Source organism: Colobus angolensis, unplaced genomic scaffold, assembly GCF_000951035.1.
Source record: "Colobus angolensis palliatus isolate OR3802 unplaced genomic scaffold, Cang.pa_1.0 Scaffold286, whole genome shotgun sequence".
NCBI lineage: Eukaryota > Metazoa > Chordata > Mammalia > Primates > Cercopithecidae > Colobus > Colobus angolensis.
This window is the reverse complement of record NW_012116110.1, coordinates 314,776-331,035: the sequence shown is the minus strand read 5'-3', so window position 1 is coordinate 331,035 and position 16,260 is coordinate 314,776. Positions and strand designations below refer to the sequence as shown.

The following is a 16,260-nucleotide window of genomic DNA, read 5'->3' as shown; positions in this document are numbered from 1 at the left end:
CTCCTGTTCTTTGTAGCCAAAGCACAACAAAGTTGAAATGTCTGGGTAGAGACCTCTGGAGATGATGAGAACTCAAACAAACATCCTGCAAACACACAAGCACTATGAGCCTAAAAAAAAATCATACCAAAATATGAAGATAAACTCAGGACCCCCTGGCTTTTAAGAGAAAAACATGTACTTAATACACATTTTTTTTTTTTTTTTGGAATGGTAGACTGTTAAAAACAAACACAGAGAACATTTCCAACTATAGAAAGAAGAGTAGGATCATGAGCAAGGATTATATCTTGGGCCTTGGAGTTGTCCATTTTCTGCCCATGGCTGCTAGAGGACCCTAGACAAGTAGACTTCAAAAGGCCAGTAGACCAACTTTATTCTGCAGCTAAGAGCATTTAAAGCAAAACTAGGTAGCTGACTTTTAAAAATTTATGGGCTCCGCTTCTTGGTGACTATGTGGGGGTTACCGCATGTCCACATACAAGTTTTATTTTTAGGCAATTGACACCTGTATACAGAGATAACTGTATTAACATAATTCCTCTAAAGATACATATAGATTTTTTAATAAGGTGATGAGGACACTAGTGGTAAACAAAGTGTCACTTTAGCCATGTTTACCCAAGCCTGGTAATAACAAGGCTTATTTTGAAGAGAAATGTTAAAATCAATTCTCACAGCTTCAAAGACAAAATAATTACCTCTAAGTCCCCAAATTGAACATCTTTAATTTTTTAGATCATTTGAAAAATTCTGTCACTTGTGGTGATTCTTTTTTTTTTTTTTTTAATTTTTTTTAATCAGTGTTGACCAGGTTGACCTCGAACGTGTAGCCTCGCCTCCCCGAGTGCCAGGGTAACTGGCCTGAGCCACGATACTTCTTATTTAATGATTACTTCTTCTCTTCCTAAATGAAGGTAGTAATATAGTTTTTAATTAATTAGTTTTATTGTGGTAAAATATACTGAACATAAAATTTACCACGTTAGCCATTTTTAAGTGTACAGTTCTGTGGCACTAATATATTCATACTACCATCATCCATTTCCAGATGCATTCGTTTTTAAATAATTGATCCCATCACCCTAAAATGATGAAAGCTAGAGACAATATGTATGGGTAACCTTGGTATTTTTGCAAACAGCAGGATTCTCTATGTTTTCCAGAAGAAAGTTAAGTTAAAGTCATCATAAAACAGAATAGATAAGACTAGACTCAGATTTGAGGCCCAATTGTGGGCCTAGCTCATGTTTTTAAATTAGGGGGAGCAAAAACTTAGCACCAGTTGCTGCTTCATGGAAGCCTTCTTTCTCTAAACCCTTGGTGGACATTACTCTGTAATTACCGCACTCTTTCCCACTGAACCTCAAAATCTTTCTCCATATGGTCTTCCAGGTATTCATCACAACTAATTAGAATTGGTCCATAGATGAAACCTATTTACTATCTTCACATAAAAACTGCGAGGCATCAGGAAGTAATTGCGATGAAATAGGAAGTAAACATCATTTGGACTGCCTTTGGTCCTGCCAACGGACCAATATTCACATCTGTACATGTAAACATGCACATAGCAGAAAAGCCCTTCAATATGGGGTTGGCACAAAGAAATAGCATGGAAATCATCACAAATAAAAATGTTCTTACCTGGGTAGGAACACACTTTCCACCACATAAAAGTCTTGCATAAGAACATCTCGTTCTGGCTTGGAAGTGAGATTGCCCACTGTGTATCCTATTCCCAGCTGAATAGCACCTTTAATAGCAGATGATGCAGTCTGCAAAGAAAACAAGGGTCTCAACATTAGTCTTAATAGTCAGGGCCTTGTTCAATGGTATAGGCAACAAAATGTGAGTGAGGTTCGATTCTCTTTCTTGCTCCAAAACAAGGACAAGGCTGAGGTTTGGCAAGATGATAAGTTGCTTCTTTTGATGCAGAATCTATTCCAAATATTAAAGCTCTTTCTTTTCATACATTTTTTGTGATAATGTTTCTTATAAATGTTTAAAGGTCAAATTATAATCCAATTGCTCATCTTCCTTTCACTAAGAACTCAGAAACTTGAAGGAACACTTTCAATAAATAGCATTATAATTTCTACCCAAAGACAAATGGTACATTCACATTTTAAAAAATAAGAACTTCTATAACATATTTATAAATTAGTAAGAGTATTTTATCTTCATAAGAAATGAGAGAGTAAAAAACAATTTGAATCTTTGGAGTACACAAATAATTTAATTTGGAAATTGCTTACTAGTCTCACCATAGATCCATAATAATTTCTTACACTGATCTGTGCTAAAACATACAGCATGGGGACATCAATATTTCCCACTTACTACTTTTCTGTTATCATCCAATAATTAAGCTGATGTAATGTTAACTTTGAGACCAACTACCGTAAATATGTATATATATGTGTGTGTGCGCGTGCGCGTGTGTGTATGAGTATACACATATATAGTTTTAACCAATATAATAGGAGAAATAACAGAATAACTCCATTTAGGACAATTAGAATGTATTTTTTTATGGTGAAGTGTGTCATAATTTTTATGCCTTGCACTGCCTAATGTAGTGCTACATACATGGTAGGAATTAAATACTTAAATCAGTGGTTCTTCACCAGGGACATGTGACGATATCTGAAGACATTTTTCAGTAATCACAACTGGTGGTGGTGGCATTATGTCTAGTGGGTAGAGGCCAGGGATGCTGCATAGGACAGTTCCCACCACAAAGAATCATCCAGACCAAAATGTCAATAATGCTGAGGTTAAGAAACACTGACTTGAATGGATGTAATAAAGATTATTGACTTTATAGAAAAGATACTTTCTTTCTGATTTAATATTTTTACCTAGCAAATCTAAGACCCATCCCCACCTCTCCACATGCTTTATATCTTTTTTTTTTTTTTTTTTTTTTGAGACGGAGTCTCGCTCTGTCGCCCAGGCTGGAGTGCAGTGGCCGGATCTCAGCTCACTGCAAGCTCCGCCTCCCAGGTTTACGTCATTCTCCTGCCTCAGCCTCCCGAGTCGCCGGAACTACAGGCGCCCGCCACCTCGCCCAGCTAGTTTTTTTGTATTTTTTTAGTAGAGACGGGGTTTCACCGTGTTAGCCAGGATGGTCTCGATCTCCTGACCTCGTGATCCACCCGTCTCGGCCTCCCAAAGTGCTGGGATTACAGGCTTGAGCCACCGCGCCCGGCCGCTTTATATCTTTTTATTTCTTCAAGCTTTTAACACCAGAGAACACCTGTCTATTCTGGAAAAAATTTCTTCTCTTGATTTCTATGATAGAATATGGTCCTGGAGCCACTTCTATATATATAGAATACACACACACACACACACACACACATACATTTTAAAATTTTTTTAAATTTTTTTTTTTTTTTTTTTTTGAGACAGGGTCTTGCTCTGTTGCCCAGGCTGGAGTGCAGTGGTGCAATCTCGGCTCACTGCAATCTCTGCCTCCCGGGTTCAAGCAATTCTCATGCCTCAGCCGCCTGAGTAGCTGGGACTACAGGCATGCGCCACCACGTCTGGCTAATATTTGTATTTTTAGTAGAGATGGGATTTCGCTATGTTGGCCAGGTTGGTCTCAAACTCCTGGCCTCATATGATCTGCCCACCTCAGACTCCCAAAGTGCTGTGATTACAGGTGTGAGCCACCGTGCCCGGGCCTACTTCCAGCTTTTCTGATAGTCTCTCCTGTCATTTCTTCACTGACCTCATATTGTATTTGCTATAATTGCAGTGTCCCCAGAATTTGGTCTTTGATCCTCAGGTCTCCTTAATTACCCTGGTAATCAATTCATTCCTAATGGCTTAAATACGGTTTCTATTCAGATGGCTGGCAGATTCTTTTCAATCAATTGGGATGCTGTTCTGTCAACACAAATGCAGTGTATACAGAGCCAAATTAATATCTTACAACCTCTCCATACCACTTCTAGATTGACTTCATTTCCCAAGGCACTGTCATCTTCAGTTATCCAAACTTGACCTCCAAACAGACTACATCTAGAACAGGGCTAGGTCTCTAGTCCATTTATTGACTACTTTCCCATAGGGGCATCATTTTATCACTTTGCTTATTCCACAATAAAGGTTATGTCACCTTTAGTGTGAGGACAACTATCTACATCCTTGACACTTAAGGAGGTAGAAAAATGTCTTCGTGTTTTTCTTTTTTCATGTGCCCTTTTATTTAAGATCCTAGGACAGCAAGATGGCAAAAGACTTAGACTTAAGCCCACAGTGCAGTGTTTCTTAAAAAAAAAAAAAAAACCCTGCTATTTTAATGCTCCCTCTCTGAGCTCGGCAATGTCACCAATTGGCGTCAGTGACCTTTTGTACCAGCAGCTCTGACTTTTAAAGGCTGAAATGGATTTTATTTTAACCTTGCATAAAAATTCAAAAGACATCTCTTCTCCCACGCATCACTCAGACTGGTAAGGCACAAGAGGTGACATGAGCACTTCCCAGAGGGCCCAATACACCACATTGTTCTAAGCCAGATCTATCAACAGGTTCACATGCTGCCCAAGTGCTCTGCACCCCACGTACCGTACCCCCCCACCACACCCCTGACCCCGCTTTCCAGAACTACCTGTATCTGCTTAACCCACAAAACCACCACGATAACATCATTTGAACACTTCTTGGGCTAGAACAACCTGCCAGAGTATTCAATTCTTTGTTGTCTCTACCCTGGCAATAGAAGGTAGTCAAAGCTGTGACTAGTCTACACATAGTGATATCAAACCTCAGGAGCATGAGAATCACTGGGTACACTTGCTAAAACAGATGATGGTCATGTCCCCAGAATTTCTGATTCTAAAGGTCTGGAGTGAGGACCAAATATATGGTCTTGTTCTAAGAAAAAATCTTTCTCCTCTGGTGTGAGGTTAAGTTTTGAGTCCCTGAGGAGTAAGATTTTGAAAAGAACCCTGCTGTTATATATTTAGTTAAATCAAAAACAGACTGGTAATAATATTACTTTTCATTCAGAGCATTTAAAATTCAGGTGCTCTGATGGGAGAAATAATAAAAGTAGCTATTAATCTTTTTGGACCAACTAATTTATGCCAGGCACTTGATATATGAATAACAACAATTATGATCATAATCTGTCATAATCATAGCATATACTAATGTAGTATTTACTACTAAATGGCAGGCACTGTTCTAACTGCTTTCTGGTTATATTAACCCTTTTATCCTCACGACTCTATGATGTAGGCACGCTTACTGTTTCTATTGGCTCAGGAACGTTTAGCAACTTACACGAGGTCACACAGCTACTGACAAGGTGAAGCTGGGACTCACCTCTAGGAAGGCTGGCTCCAGAGTCCCAAGTTATACTCCACTGCCTCTAAATCAGAATCTCCTCACTCATTTGACCCTCTCCAGAAATATGAAGCATAGTGACAACTGTTCCCATTTTACAGGGGTGGATTTAGGCTCAGCAAGGTTAAGTGATTTGCCCAAGTCCCTTTGTTAGTGTGTGGTAGAGTTGGATTGCCAAACCCAGGCTGCCTCCACATCCATGTTTGCAAAATGAGCCTAAAATCAAAGTTGGAAGTTCTCTTTTAAGTTTGGATGTTTGACTTCAACAAAGCAAAAGCTCTGAGAGAGCCATTCCTTTTGGTGAAAAAAGGGTAAAAATGTTATTTGCTTCCAATCATACCCACCCACGAGTAAGCCAAAGAAAAACTTGTAAACTTCTTGGTAAAGCTGTACAAACACCATCATTCATGTCACCACTGGTAACACGGGGACTATTAACAAAAGGCGTTATTTTGCTGACACACTAGGAATGACACCTCAAAGTTTCCTCCTCCCCAGGTCTGTGTAAAACTTAAGTGCTTTAATATTGATACATTTGGGTATCGCTAAAAAGCATCTTATATATGGAATCTAAAAATGTTGAACTCGAAGTAGAATGCCAGTTACCAGGGGCTGGTTGGGGGCTCGGGGCTTGGGGAGATATTGGTCCAAGGATAAAATTTCAGTTATATAGGAGGAATAAGTCCAAGAGATCTACTGTACAATGTGGTGACTACAGTTAATAACATGATCGTATTTTAAAAATCACTAAGAAAGTAGATTTTAAGTGTTCTCATCACAAAAAGTAACTGTGAGGAAATGCACATTGTCTCAATTAACTAACTCCACTGAGTCATCTCACAATGTACACATATTTCCAAACGTCATATTGTACACAATCAATATATATAATTTTTACTTGTCAATTAAAAAAATAAAATAAAAAAAGCATCTTACTTACTTTGTGGAAATGTCTGAGGCACATCCTAATATTAAGCAAGATGTACTTTGAAACAGTGAAAAAACCCTTTGAAACACTACCTGGAGTGTCTCTGATGAGATTAGTAAATCATCATGATGACAAAGAACCTTCCGTGTGAAGTGCTGATGATTGCACTAATAGAACCAATAGTCCTTTCCCTGATAACTCTAAGCCGCTAGAGCTCCCTTCCTTCCTCCAGGATGCCACCAACAGACCAGTGACACGGTGGTGGGTCGCCGGCTTTGCACAACCGAGCTTCTCCGCTTTCCTCTACATGGCTTGGTATACGCTCTAAAAGTGCTAGGACAGGACTACTGCCCCTTTGAGTGCCAAGGGGAACCTTTGATTTCTTTAAAACATATAGGTATAGGTTTCAGAACACAGAAAACAGAGTCTATTTTTAATTCAGGTTTTTGCAAGGGCTAAGTGGAAGCAATATGTTGCCTGGATACTAGAAAAACCTCTAAAAGCATATGATACTTGGAGAAAGGGAGAACCAGATAACATCACAAAGGCAAAACAAAAACATTTAGTTTCATAGCTCCTCTGTATTAACCCAAACGTGTTCAGATATGATGGTAATACTAAGAGGAAAATGAATATCAGCTTGCATTTGGGTAATATGTTATGGTTTTCAAAGCACTGTCTTTTAATGATCACATTTGATTGTTACAACTGTTACATAGTTAGGTAGGGTTTCTAATGCCATAGTATAGATAAGGAAACCGTGGCTCTGGGAGATGAACTTGGTCTAAATCCCTTAGCTAGTGTGTGCATACTCTGGTCTTCTAAAAGGCTCCCAATGCGGCATTCTACAATTTTGCTTTACTTACCTGAGTTTTCTCTGCTAGAGATGGATCTGATAAAAGCTGAGAAGCAGCAAACAATGAGATAACAATGATGAAAGTTACAATAAGACCAAATGCCTAAGCAAACCCACTCTTAGAAAAGCAATGATCTGACAAGATTTTAATGTCCTTATAGGAAACTGCTTTCTACAGTACACATCTATAAAATTAGGTAACTTAATATGCCATCTGATATCACTGGCTTTAAAAGGAAATATTAAAACATTTCATGTCAACAGCATTTTTCCACCTAAGGTGAACTGACGAACTAATTTTGGGATTATGGCCAATATAGATGTTTGCAGAGTGATTGTTTTCAAAAGTACAAATCTGATCATGTCAGTGCCTTGCATGAAGCCCTCTCATGGGTTCTCAGCACTCTCCCTGGAGGATTAAGTCCAAACCCCTTAGCTTAACACTGGAAGCCTATCTTAGAATATTACTCCCTGTCTGCTTCCCACTAACTCCCACACCTGATATATATTTTAAAAACCAAATATCCTTTGAGCAAGCTGACCTTATGAACCCCTAAAAATCACATGTGAAAAATTTTCCCTTGTGTGCATTTTTACCAGGGATGAGGTCCAAGGCTGTCTCTGTTTCTGAGAAGATCTATTTTCCCAAAACCATAGACCTACAGAGTCTAATTCTAAATCAGAGATATTTACTGACAAGGTGCTTTGGACCAGGCCATAAAGAAATGGTTCAGTATCATCTGTTAACAGCAAGAGAGGGCCAGGTGCAGTGGCTCACGCCTGTAATACCAGCACTTTGGGACGCTGAGGAGGGTGGATCACTTGAGGTCAGGAGTTCGAGACCAGACTGGCCAACATGGTAAAACCCTGTCTCCACTAAAAATACAAAAATTAGCCCGGCATGGTGGCATATACCTGTAATCCCAGTTACTCAGGAGGCTGAGGCAGGAGAATCACTTGAACCCAGGAGGCAGAGATTGCAGTGAGCCAAGATGGCGCCACTGCACTCCAGCCTGAGTGAAACAGCAAGACTCAGTCTTAACAACAACAACAACAACAACAAAACAGCAAGAGAGTAATTCTTGTATGGGTGTATGGGAAGGGAGATGTTGACCAGCCTCCCCATTTATTTATTATTTCTCCCTCATTCTACTTCAGTAACCGCTCTGGCTCTACAACGTATGCTGGAGTGCAGTGGTATGATCACAGCTCACTGTAACCTCAAACTCCTGGGCTCAAGCCATCCTCCCACTTCAGCCTTCCAAGTAGCTGTGACTTCAGGTGTATGCTACCATGCCTGGCTAATCTTTTCAATTTTTTGTTGGGATAGGGTCTCACTTTGTGGCTCAGGCTGATCTCAAACTCCTGACCTCAAGAGATTCTCCTGCCTCAGCCTCCCAAAGTGCTAAGATTACAGGCATGAGCCGCCACACGTGGTCCATGTTCCTTCACTTCTAAAACTCAAACCCAGCTCCAGGTTCTTCCTCCTCTCCCTGAACCTATACTCAAGAAACAAGGCATAGTCCACTTATTTGTCCCACTGAGAGAATTAAGGAGAAAGAAAGAGGGATAGATTCCCACTGAGAGAATTAAGGAAAAAGAAAGAGAGATTGCATGAAACTGATTGCAGGACTATGGAAATGACACAGTTTGTGGGTAGGCAAACCTCCTCCTCTCTGAGAGGAAGTGGGACCACCTCTCGCTTCTGGGTTCTTCAAATCAGTTCTCAAGTTCTTCCCTGTATTAGTTTTCTATTCCTTCTATAATAAATTACTACAAGCTCAGTGGCTTAAAACAATGCAAACTTATTACCTTACAGTTCTGGAGGTCAGAAGTCCTAAAACAAAGGTGTTGACAAGGCTGCATTCCTTCAGAGGCTCCAGTGGGGAGTCAGTTCCTAGACGCCACCCGCATTCCTTGACTTGTGGCCTCTTCCTCTATCTTCAAAGCCAGCAGGATTGTTAAATCTCTATCTCCCTCTGACCTCTGCTTCTCTCATCACATCTCCTTCTGTGACTCTGATCTTCTTACTTCGCTTTTGTAAGGACCCATCTTGATAATCTGGGATAATCTCCTTATCTCAAAATCTTTAACTTAATCACACTTGCCAAGTGTGTGAAGTTATTGGCAATGTCTTCTTAATAGGTTCCAGGGATTAGGACATGGACCTCTTTGGGGTTCCCTTATTCTGTGGATCACACTCCACTACTTCCGGATTTACCTTGGCATTTTTTCCAGTGTTCCCTCAGAACCTCATTCAGTCAGAGGCTGTTCATTCTGCTAGCGAAGATCTGAGTACTTGGTATGAGCCAGGCATTATTTTAGGCATTGTGGGAATCATAAACCAAAAAAGAGACATGGCTCTTGCTCTCATGGGAGTTTCTAGTCTAGTAGGGGAAAGAGACATTAAACAGACAAAGATACACATGCATAAAGACAAATGAAGTCAGTGACAGAAAGAACAGGGTGAAATAATTGAGGTCAGAAGGGCGGAGACCCACTTAAGAATCATGGAGTCTCAGAGGTCTCTCTGAGGAATGATCTGTAGGCTGAGACCTGAAAAGTGAGAATGGGCCAGTCAACAAGTCACGTCAACAAAGACTGGCTGTGTGCGTTTGTACAAACTGGGGACACAGAGGTGACCTGAACAGAGTCTTGCCCTTAAGGAATTGACATTTTGGACTACTATGTGTGGTGGGGAAAGACAGAAAGCACATTAGGAGATTAGGGGAGTTGATTTCCAGGGATAGAGAAGCAGTAAGGTTCAGGGACCTGAAAGCAAATCATATGGGTTAATTAGTGGGGGTAACAGGGAAAGTGCCAGAACTGGAGGTTGGAGAGACTGGACAGACCTACATCTGGGCCTTATAGGCCATCCTAATGGTTTGATGTGTTTCAATGAGGGAACGGCATTCTTATTTGAAAAGGTTCACTCTGGCTACTACTTACAGTAGCAGGAACTGATTTCTCACTAGAGCCTCTGAAGGAACGCAGGCTTGTCAACACCTTGATTTTAGGACTTCTGACCTCCAAAACTATAAGATAATAAGTTTGCATTGTTTTAAGCCACTGAGTTTGTAGTAATTTGTTATAGAAGCAATAGAAAACTAATACAGGAAAGAACTTGAGAAATGATTTGAAGAACCCAGAAGCAAGAGGTGGTCCCACTTCCTCTCAGAGAGGAGGAGGTTTGCCTACCCACAAACTGTGTCATTTCCATAGTCCTACAACCAGTTTCACTGAGGGATTATAGGCAGGAAAGTGACTGGGGGCAGTTGTAGTGGTTCATATAGAGATACTGATGGCTTAGAGAAGGGTGATAAATGAGGATAGGCAGAGGAGGTGGATTTGAAATATACTGGAGGGAGAAAGAGAGAACTTGCCACAAGCTAGAAAAGAGGGAGAGAAAAATACCAGCAATGCCTCTTGGCATTTTCCTTCAGCAGTTGAGAGGACTGAAGTCACTTTACCAAGTTGAGGAAGCTGAAGAAGGCACATATTTTGGAGCAGAGACACAGAGTTCCATTTGAGATGCTACTGAAACATCCAACTGGAGATGCTAACATACAAGTCTGGAGCTTGGGTTAGGGGTTAGACAGAATATTTCATTTTGAGAGTTGTTAGCATATAAATGATATTGAAAACCAAGGGGTTGAATGAGAAAACCAAGGGGTTGAATGAGAAAACCAAGAAAGAGAGGGGAGCATCTGAGGAGAGTCCTAAACCACATCAACATTTCGAAAATAGATGGAAGAAGAAAAACCTTTGGAGGAGACTTAGGAGTGACTAATGCAGTAGAACAAAATCAGGGAAATATGGCTTCATTGAAACCAAGAAAGGAGAATCTGAAGAAAGGAGTGACAACCGTCTCCACAAGCAGCTCTTTCATCTGATAATAATATAAATATTACAACTTGATGGAATATCTAAAGCTATGAGTCAAATTCTCTATATTTTTCTCATTCATATTGTTAATTCATATACATATCTAAATCTGGATCTAGAATATTTGACAAAATTATTTGATGGACTCGTCAAATTATGCCATCACTAATCATATTTTAACAGTGATCCTTAACTTAGAAAAATAAAATATTATGTTAAGTTTAAAAAGCAGGATACAGGTAACTGAACTGAGAGTCCAGAAGTGCCCGGGTACTGCCAGAACATCAAGGAGTTCACTGCCCAAAACTTAGGCAAGCTCTTCATGGCCCAGGCTCTTCAAGAATACAACAACTAAGAAAAGGAAGTTTCCGGAAAAGAAGTTGACATGAACTCTTGAAATCACACCAGGGAAACTCTTGGAAGAAATATATTTGCATATTGAAAAGCACAGAGGATTTCTTCAGTGTCATTGCCGATTTTGGCTCTAACAGTGTCTTTCTAGCCATAATAAAATAAAACAAAATCTTGAAAAAATAAAAAAAAATAAAAAAAATAAAAAAATAAAAAAATAAAAAGCAGGATACAATACAGATCATAAAATTTACACAAGAAAAACCAAGTGCATGTGTACACATCCACAGAGGAAAATAAGACATGAAGGAAATATACCAAAATGTACAATTATTTCTGGATAGTGGGATATTAGGTGAATTTTGCTTTCAAGTTTTGTACTTCCCAAGCTTTCTAAATTTTATGTTTTATATATAGGAAAGGGAATGTCCTCCAATGAAGGTATTGTTACTATATTTTAAAATACATTTTGAGGGATGACAAAGGCATGTTTAGGCATTGCTCATCTTTCTAGCTTTTTCTTTTAGGTCAAGGCCTTAATGCAACAAACCTATGTAATGGTTGTGCTGTTATAAAATGTAGTCATAACAAGTTTATTTTTGTCTCCCACTGTTCCTCTAAATGTATTCTGGGGTTAGATTTTTCTTCTGCCCCAGCATGAAATGTACGGCAGGTCTATGACCCTTCTGGTGGCTTCTGGAATAAAAGGTCCTGTCCAGGTATGGTAGCTTGCACCTGTAATTCCAGGATTTTGAGAGGCCAGGGCAGGAGGATCACCTGGAACTAGGAGTATGAGACCAGCCTGGGCCGCGTAGTGAGACCTTTTCTCAACAAAAAATGAAAAAACTGGTCAGGCATGGTGGTGGCACCTGTAGTCCCAGTTACTCAGGAGGCTGAGGCAGGAGGACTGCTTGAGCATAGGAGGTAAAGATTGTAGTGAGCTGTGATTGTGCCACTGCATTTCAACTTGGATGACAGAATGAAACCCTGACTCAAAAAAAAAAAAAAAAAAAAAGTCTTCTGTTTATTCCCAGTCATAGATCTGTATAAAGGGTCTCATCTAGACATTTGGTATGTATAGTCCTGCTTTATAGCAATAATAATAAAAACTTACATATGCTTTTGGTAGCCATCTCTCTCTTCCCCCAGCTTGCCTGGCACAAGCCGGCCTCCAGCAGTGGGAGGGGCTTGGGAGCCTCTCTTCTCTTCTCTTTTCTGACTGGTTGCCGGAGGGTGGGGAAAAGAGGTAGGAAAGGTCTTTTTTGAAGAGTACAGTTGTTAAATGTATCAGGCACTCAAAAGGCTGTCCAGGTATGCATCTTTTTTTCTTGTGAGGTGCTCTCATGGGGTCCGCAGTTCTCCCCTCCAAATGGCTATTGCATTCCTCTGCCTGGTAGTTTCCTGTTGTTTCTCCAGGTCCTGACATAGACAGCACTGGGGTGACTCCACATTAGCTCTCTCTAGAGCTCAGTGCCCTCCACTGGTCACATATCATTTGCCTGGAACACCGAACCTCCCCAAGAAGACTTTTTTGCTTTTGCCATCATCAGAGCAGCTGACCAAAACTTCTCTTCTGAAAATTTCCTGATTTTTCAGAAAAATACTATAGTCGATTGCATCCCCCAGGCTCCATGGAGCACACAGCACACTCTTCAGTGGTCTCACAGAAGCTCCCTTCCCTAGGCTTGAGATCATGGGCAGACCCTCTTCCAAGCCTCTTCCATTTGTGGGTTACTCACGACATATCAACAACTCTTTCCACATTTCCTCTTCCATATCCCACAGTGAGTGGGCCAGCCAGGCCCTTTCACAGAGTGGGGTGATCATTCGACTGATCTTAGACCACCTCCTTCCCCAAGTTCTACATGGCAGGCTGGCACCTGACCTTGGAATGTGATTAATATGCTTCCATCCCTTCAGCTTGTATTGTGTGGGACTGATTCACATGGGGCTTGGGCCAGCTGCGTCAATGGATTGCTCACTGTGTTCCGTTCCACCTGCCACGTGACTGCCAGACTCCTCATTCCAAGGCTCTCTTTCTCTTTTTCCTTTTAAAACCACCTCCCAGCATAGAAGCCGCCACTAATTTTTGACCATCTGTAGAAATGAATCCAAATTCTTTGCTTGGCCTTCAAAACTTTCTACAATTGAGTTTCTGTTAATGCTAAATGCTGTAATAGATCAATTCTCAAATGCCAAGTCCTATTAAAAAAAAACACCCTTAAAATTCAATGTCTTGATTCAAGAGAAGTTTATTTTTTGACAAGGCATAGTCCACAGTGAGTGTCTCTGCATGATGATCCACTTGCCTTGGTCACATGATTCAGAGAGCCTGGCTCCTGCATCCTGTGGCTCTAGTAGCCCCTAGGATCGTAAAATCCCCCCAGTCCAGCTGGCTGATAGGAGAGGTGAGAGAAGGAAAATCCACTTCTTCCTACCTATGCCAGGAAGTGACAGTGCAGGATATCTACCCCAGGCCTGTCCCTCAACCCTCCTTCACCCTGCTCTGTGCCCTGGGTTACCATCAGTAAGGCTACATCAAAGGGCTCCCTTGCCCTCTGCCTTCTAGTTGGGTTTGGCCAATGGGACACCATGGCAGAAGACGGCAGGGAGGTTTGAGAGTGAGGTCAAGGTGTTTACTTCCATCCCTCCCTCTTTGAGGGTTTGACTCGGCCTGGTTGTATCCTTCTGAAGGTTATAGTTCTTCTCTGTGGATCTTTCCAGATGATTCCTACTCTGGGATCTAGAAATAGTACTCTTCTCTTACCTCTTCATGGCTTGGGGGGTGGTGGGGAGAGGCGGGAAACAAGGTGCATTTTGCCTCAAGACACCGAACTACTCCTTATGGTTTCCCTGCATTTCTCCCACATCTTTGCAAACAGAGTCTCTCTTTTTCTTTTCTTTTTTTTAAAATTTTACTCTAAGTTCTAGGATACATGCACAGAACATGCAGGTTTGTTACATAGGTATACGTGTGCTATGGTGGTTTGCTGCACCTATCAACATGTCATCTAGGTTTTAAGCCCTGCATGCATTTGGTATTTGTCCTAATGCTGTCCCTCCCTTTGCCCCTCACCTGCTGACAGGCCCTGGTGTGTGATGTTCCCTTCCCTGTGTCCACTTGTTCTCATAAACAGAATCCTTCTTAAATTCCTTTCAAATTATCTAAGTGTGCCATCCTTTTACTGCCCAGGTCCTCCATACAATGACTCATTCATAGTACACTAGCAAGGACGAGCCACATGTCCTGGATCAGATGCAAGGAGGGCTGGCTCTGCAGCCGCTTTCCAGACCCAGCTGTGCTTTGGAAGAGGGGGCACAAACTCTGGTGGACCAGTTACTGTTTTGGCCACAAGCCAGAGATCCTCTTGCCTCTACACAAATCCACCACTTTAACCAAACTGTCCCACTTAAACTTGCCTTGCGATTTCTGGTCTCTGCATCCACTGATCTCTGGGCTTTCCATGCTGTCCTTTTCTATTTTCTTTTCAGTATCCTACCCACTCTTCCAGGTACAGCTTTACCAGTTGTTCCTCCATACAGCCTCTGTTCATTACAGCAGCTAAAAATGGTTACTCCCTTCTCCCAGTATGAATCATTTAATACGTGACTTTTGGGGTATTCCGTTATTTCCATGATTGGCAACTACATTTCTGATATAATTTCTGCAGCATCTGCATTTTCAAAAATAAGAACACTGGAGTTCCACTAAATGATGGCCTTCCCTAGGCTTGCACGAACACTCCATGTGGTGAAATTGCCTTATAACAAGGTTATTCTAACACACTAGGCACTAAACAACCTTGGAAGGAGACCAACACAGATCCACTTTATATTTAATTTTCCCTTTTTATCAAGCAGCCTTTTAACAAGATCATAGTGTATCTGTCTGTTTGATAGAAGCTTTGCTTCTCAACATTTAATAGGAAAGGCAGAATAAATAAAAAGTGTTTCATGGTTTCTTTGAAATGATCTCTACCTTGATTTGATTGGCAGTGAAGCATGTTCCCTCACTGGAAAGGAAGAGCATGTTAAGTAAACACTCTTCATTAACAGAAAAATACTGTACTCTTAAAGTATTCATAATACAGCAACATCAAATTATGCACACTTAATTGCCCTAAAAAGAGACATGCCATCAACTGCAGATGAAATTCTTGATTTAAGACAGAGCTGTTATATTTGCTGTATATATTTGCTGTTATATTAGTCTTCCAGAAATATTACCCTTTAAACTGAGATGTTCATTATAAATGTAACACAGTATAATATCCTTAATGCTATTCTTACACACTAGGGAAGAATATTTCATTTGTCTGTGTACTCAAATAAAAATTGTTATTTATTTGATATAAGTATCGATTTAGATTCAATAGATTAAAATAAGACAGGACTGACTTTTCATCCTAGAATCAACCAAAATAAAATTTCACACAAACTTAGGATGTTCGATTTCCTGATAGAGGACTTGCTACTGGGAAGATGAAATATTAGTTCAGTGCTCAGCACTGTTTTGGGGGAAATAACACAATGCTTACAGCGGATGTTACTGGTTGTCTCCAGCATCTATTCTCTCTTCTTACTTAGCAGTTGTTCTTCGTGAGGCTTGACTTTGCCCTCGGGGACATCTGGCTGTGTCTGGAGACAATTTTGGTTATCACACCTGGGCAGTGCTCCTGGCATTGATTGGACAGAGGCCAGGGATGTGCTAAACATCCTACAGTGCACAGAACAGCCCCCTCAACAAACAATTATCTAGCTCAAATGTCAATAGTGCTGAGGTTCAGAAACCTTGTGATATAGTAACCGAGATTTCAACCGGGTATTTTGCCTGGTTCTCTTTTAGGTAGGTATCATCACATCACTATTTTCTGGCTAT

The 16,260-nt window shown here is 40.7% G+C and overlaps 1 protein-coding gene across 2 annotated transcripts in view; it reads right to left on the bottom strand.

Moving 5' to 3' along the window:
* Positions 1-16,260, bottom strand: part of PIP5K1B (phosphatidylinositol-4-phosphate 5-kinase, type I, beta) — a 315,005-nt gene that overhangs the window by 153,386 nt on the left and 145,359 nt on the right. For both annotated transcript variants that reach the window (XM_011948884.1, XM_011948885.1), the window contains one exon: positions 1,648-1,778. In XM_011948884.1, coding sequence (XP_011804274.1) covers positions 1,648-1,778 — 131 coding nt within the window. The remainder of the gene's footprint in view (positions 1-1,647; positions 1,779-16,260) is intronic.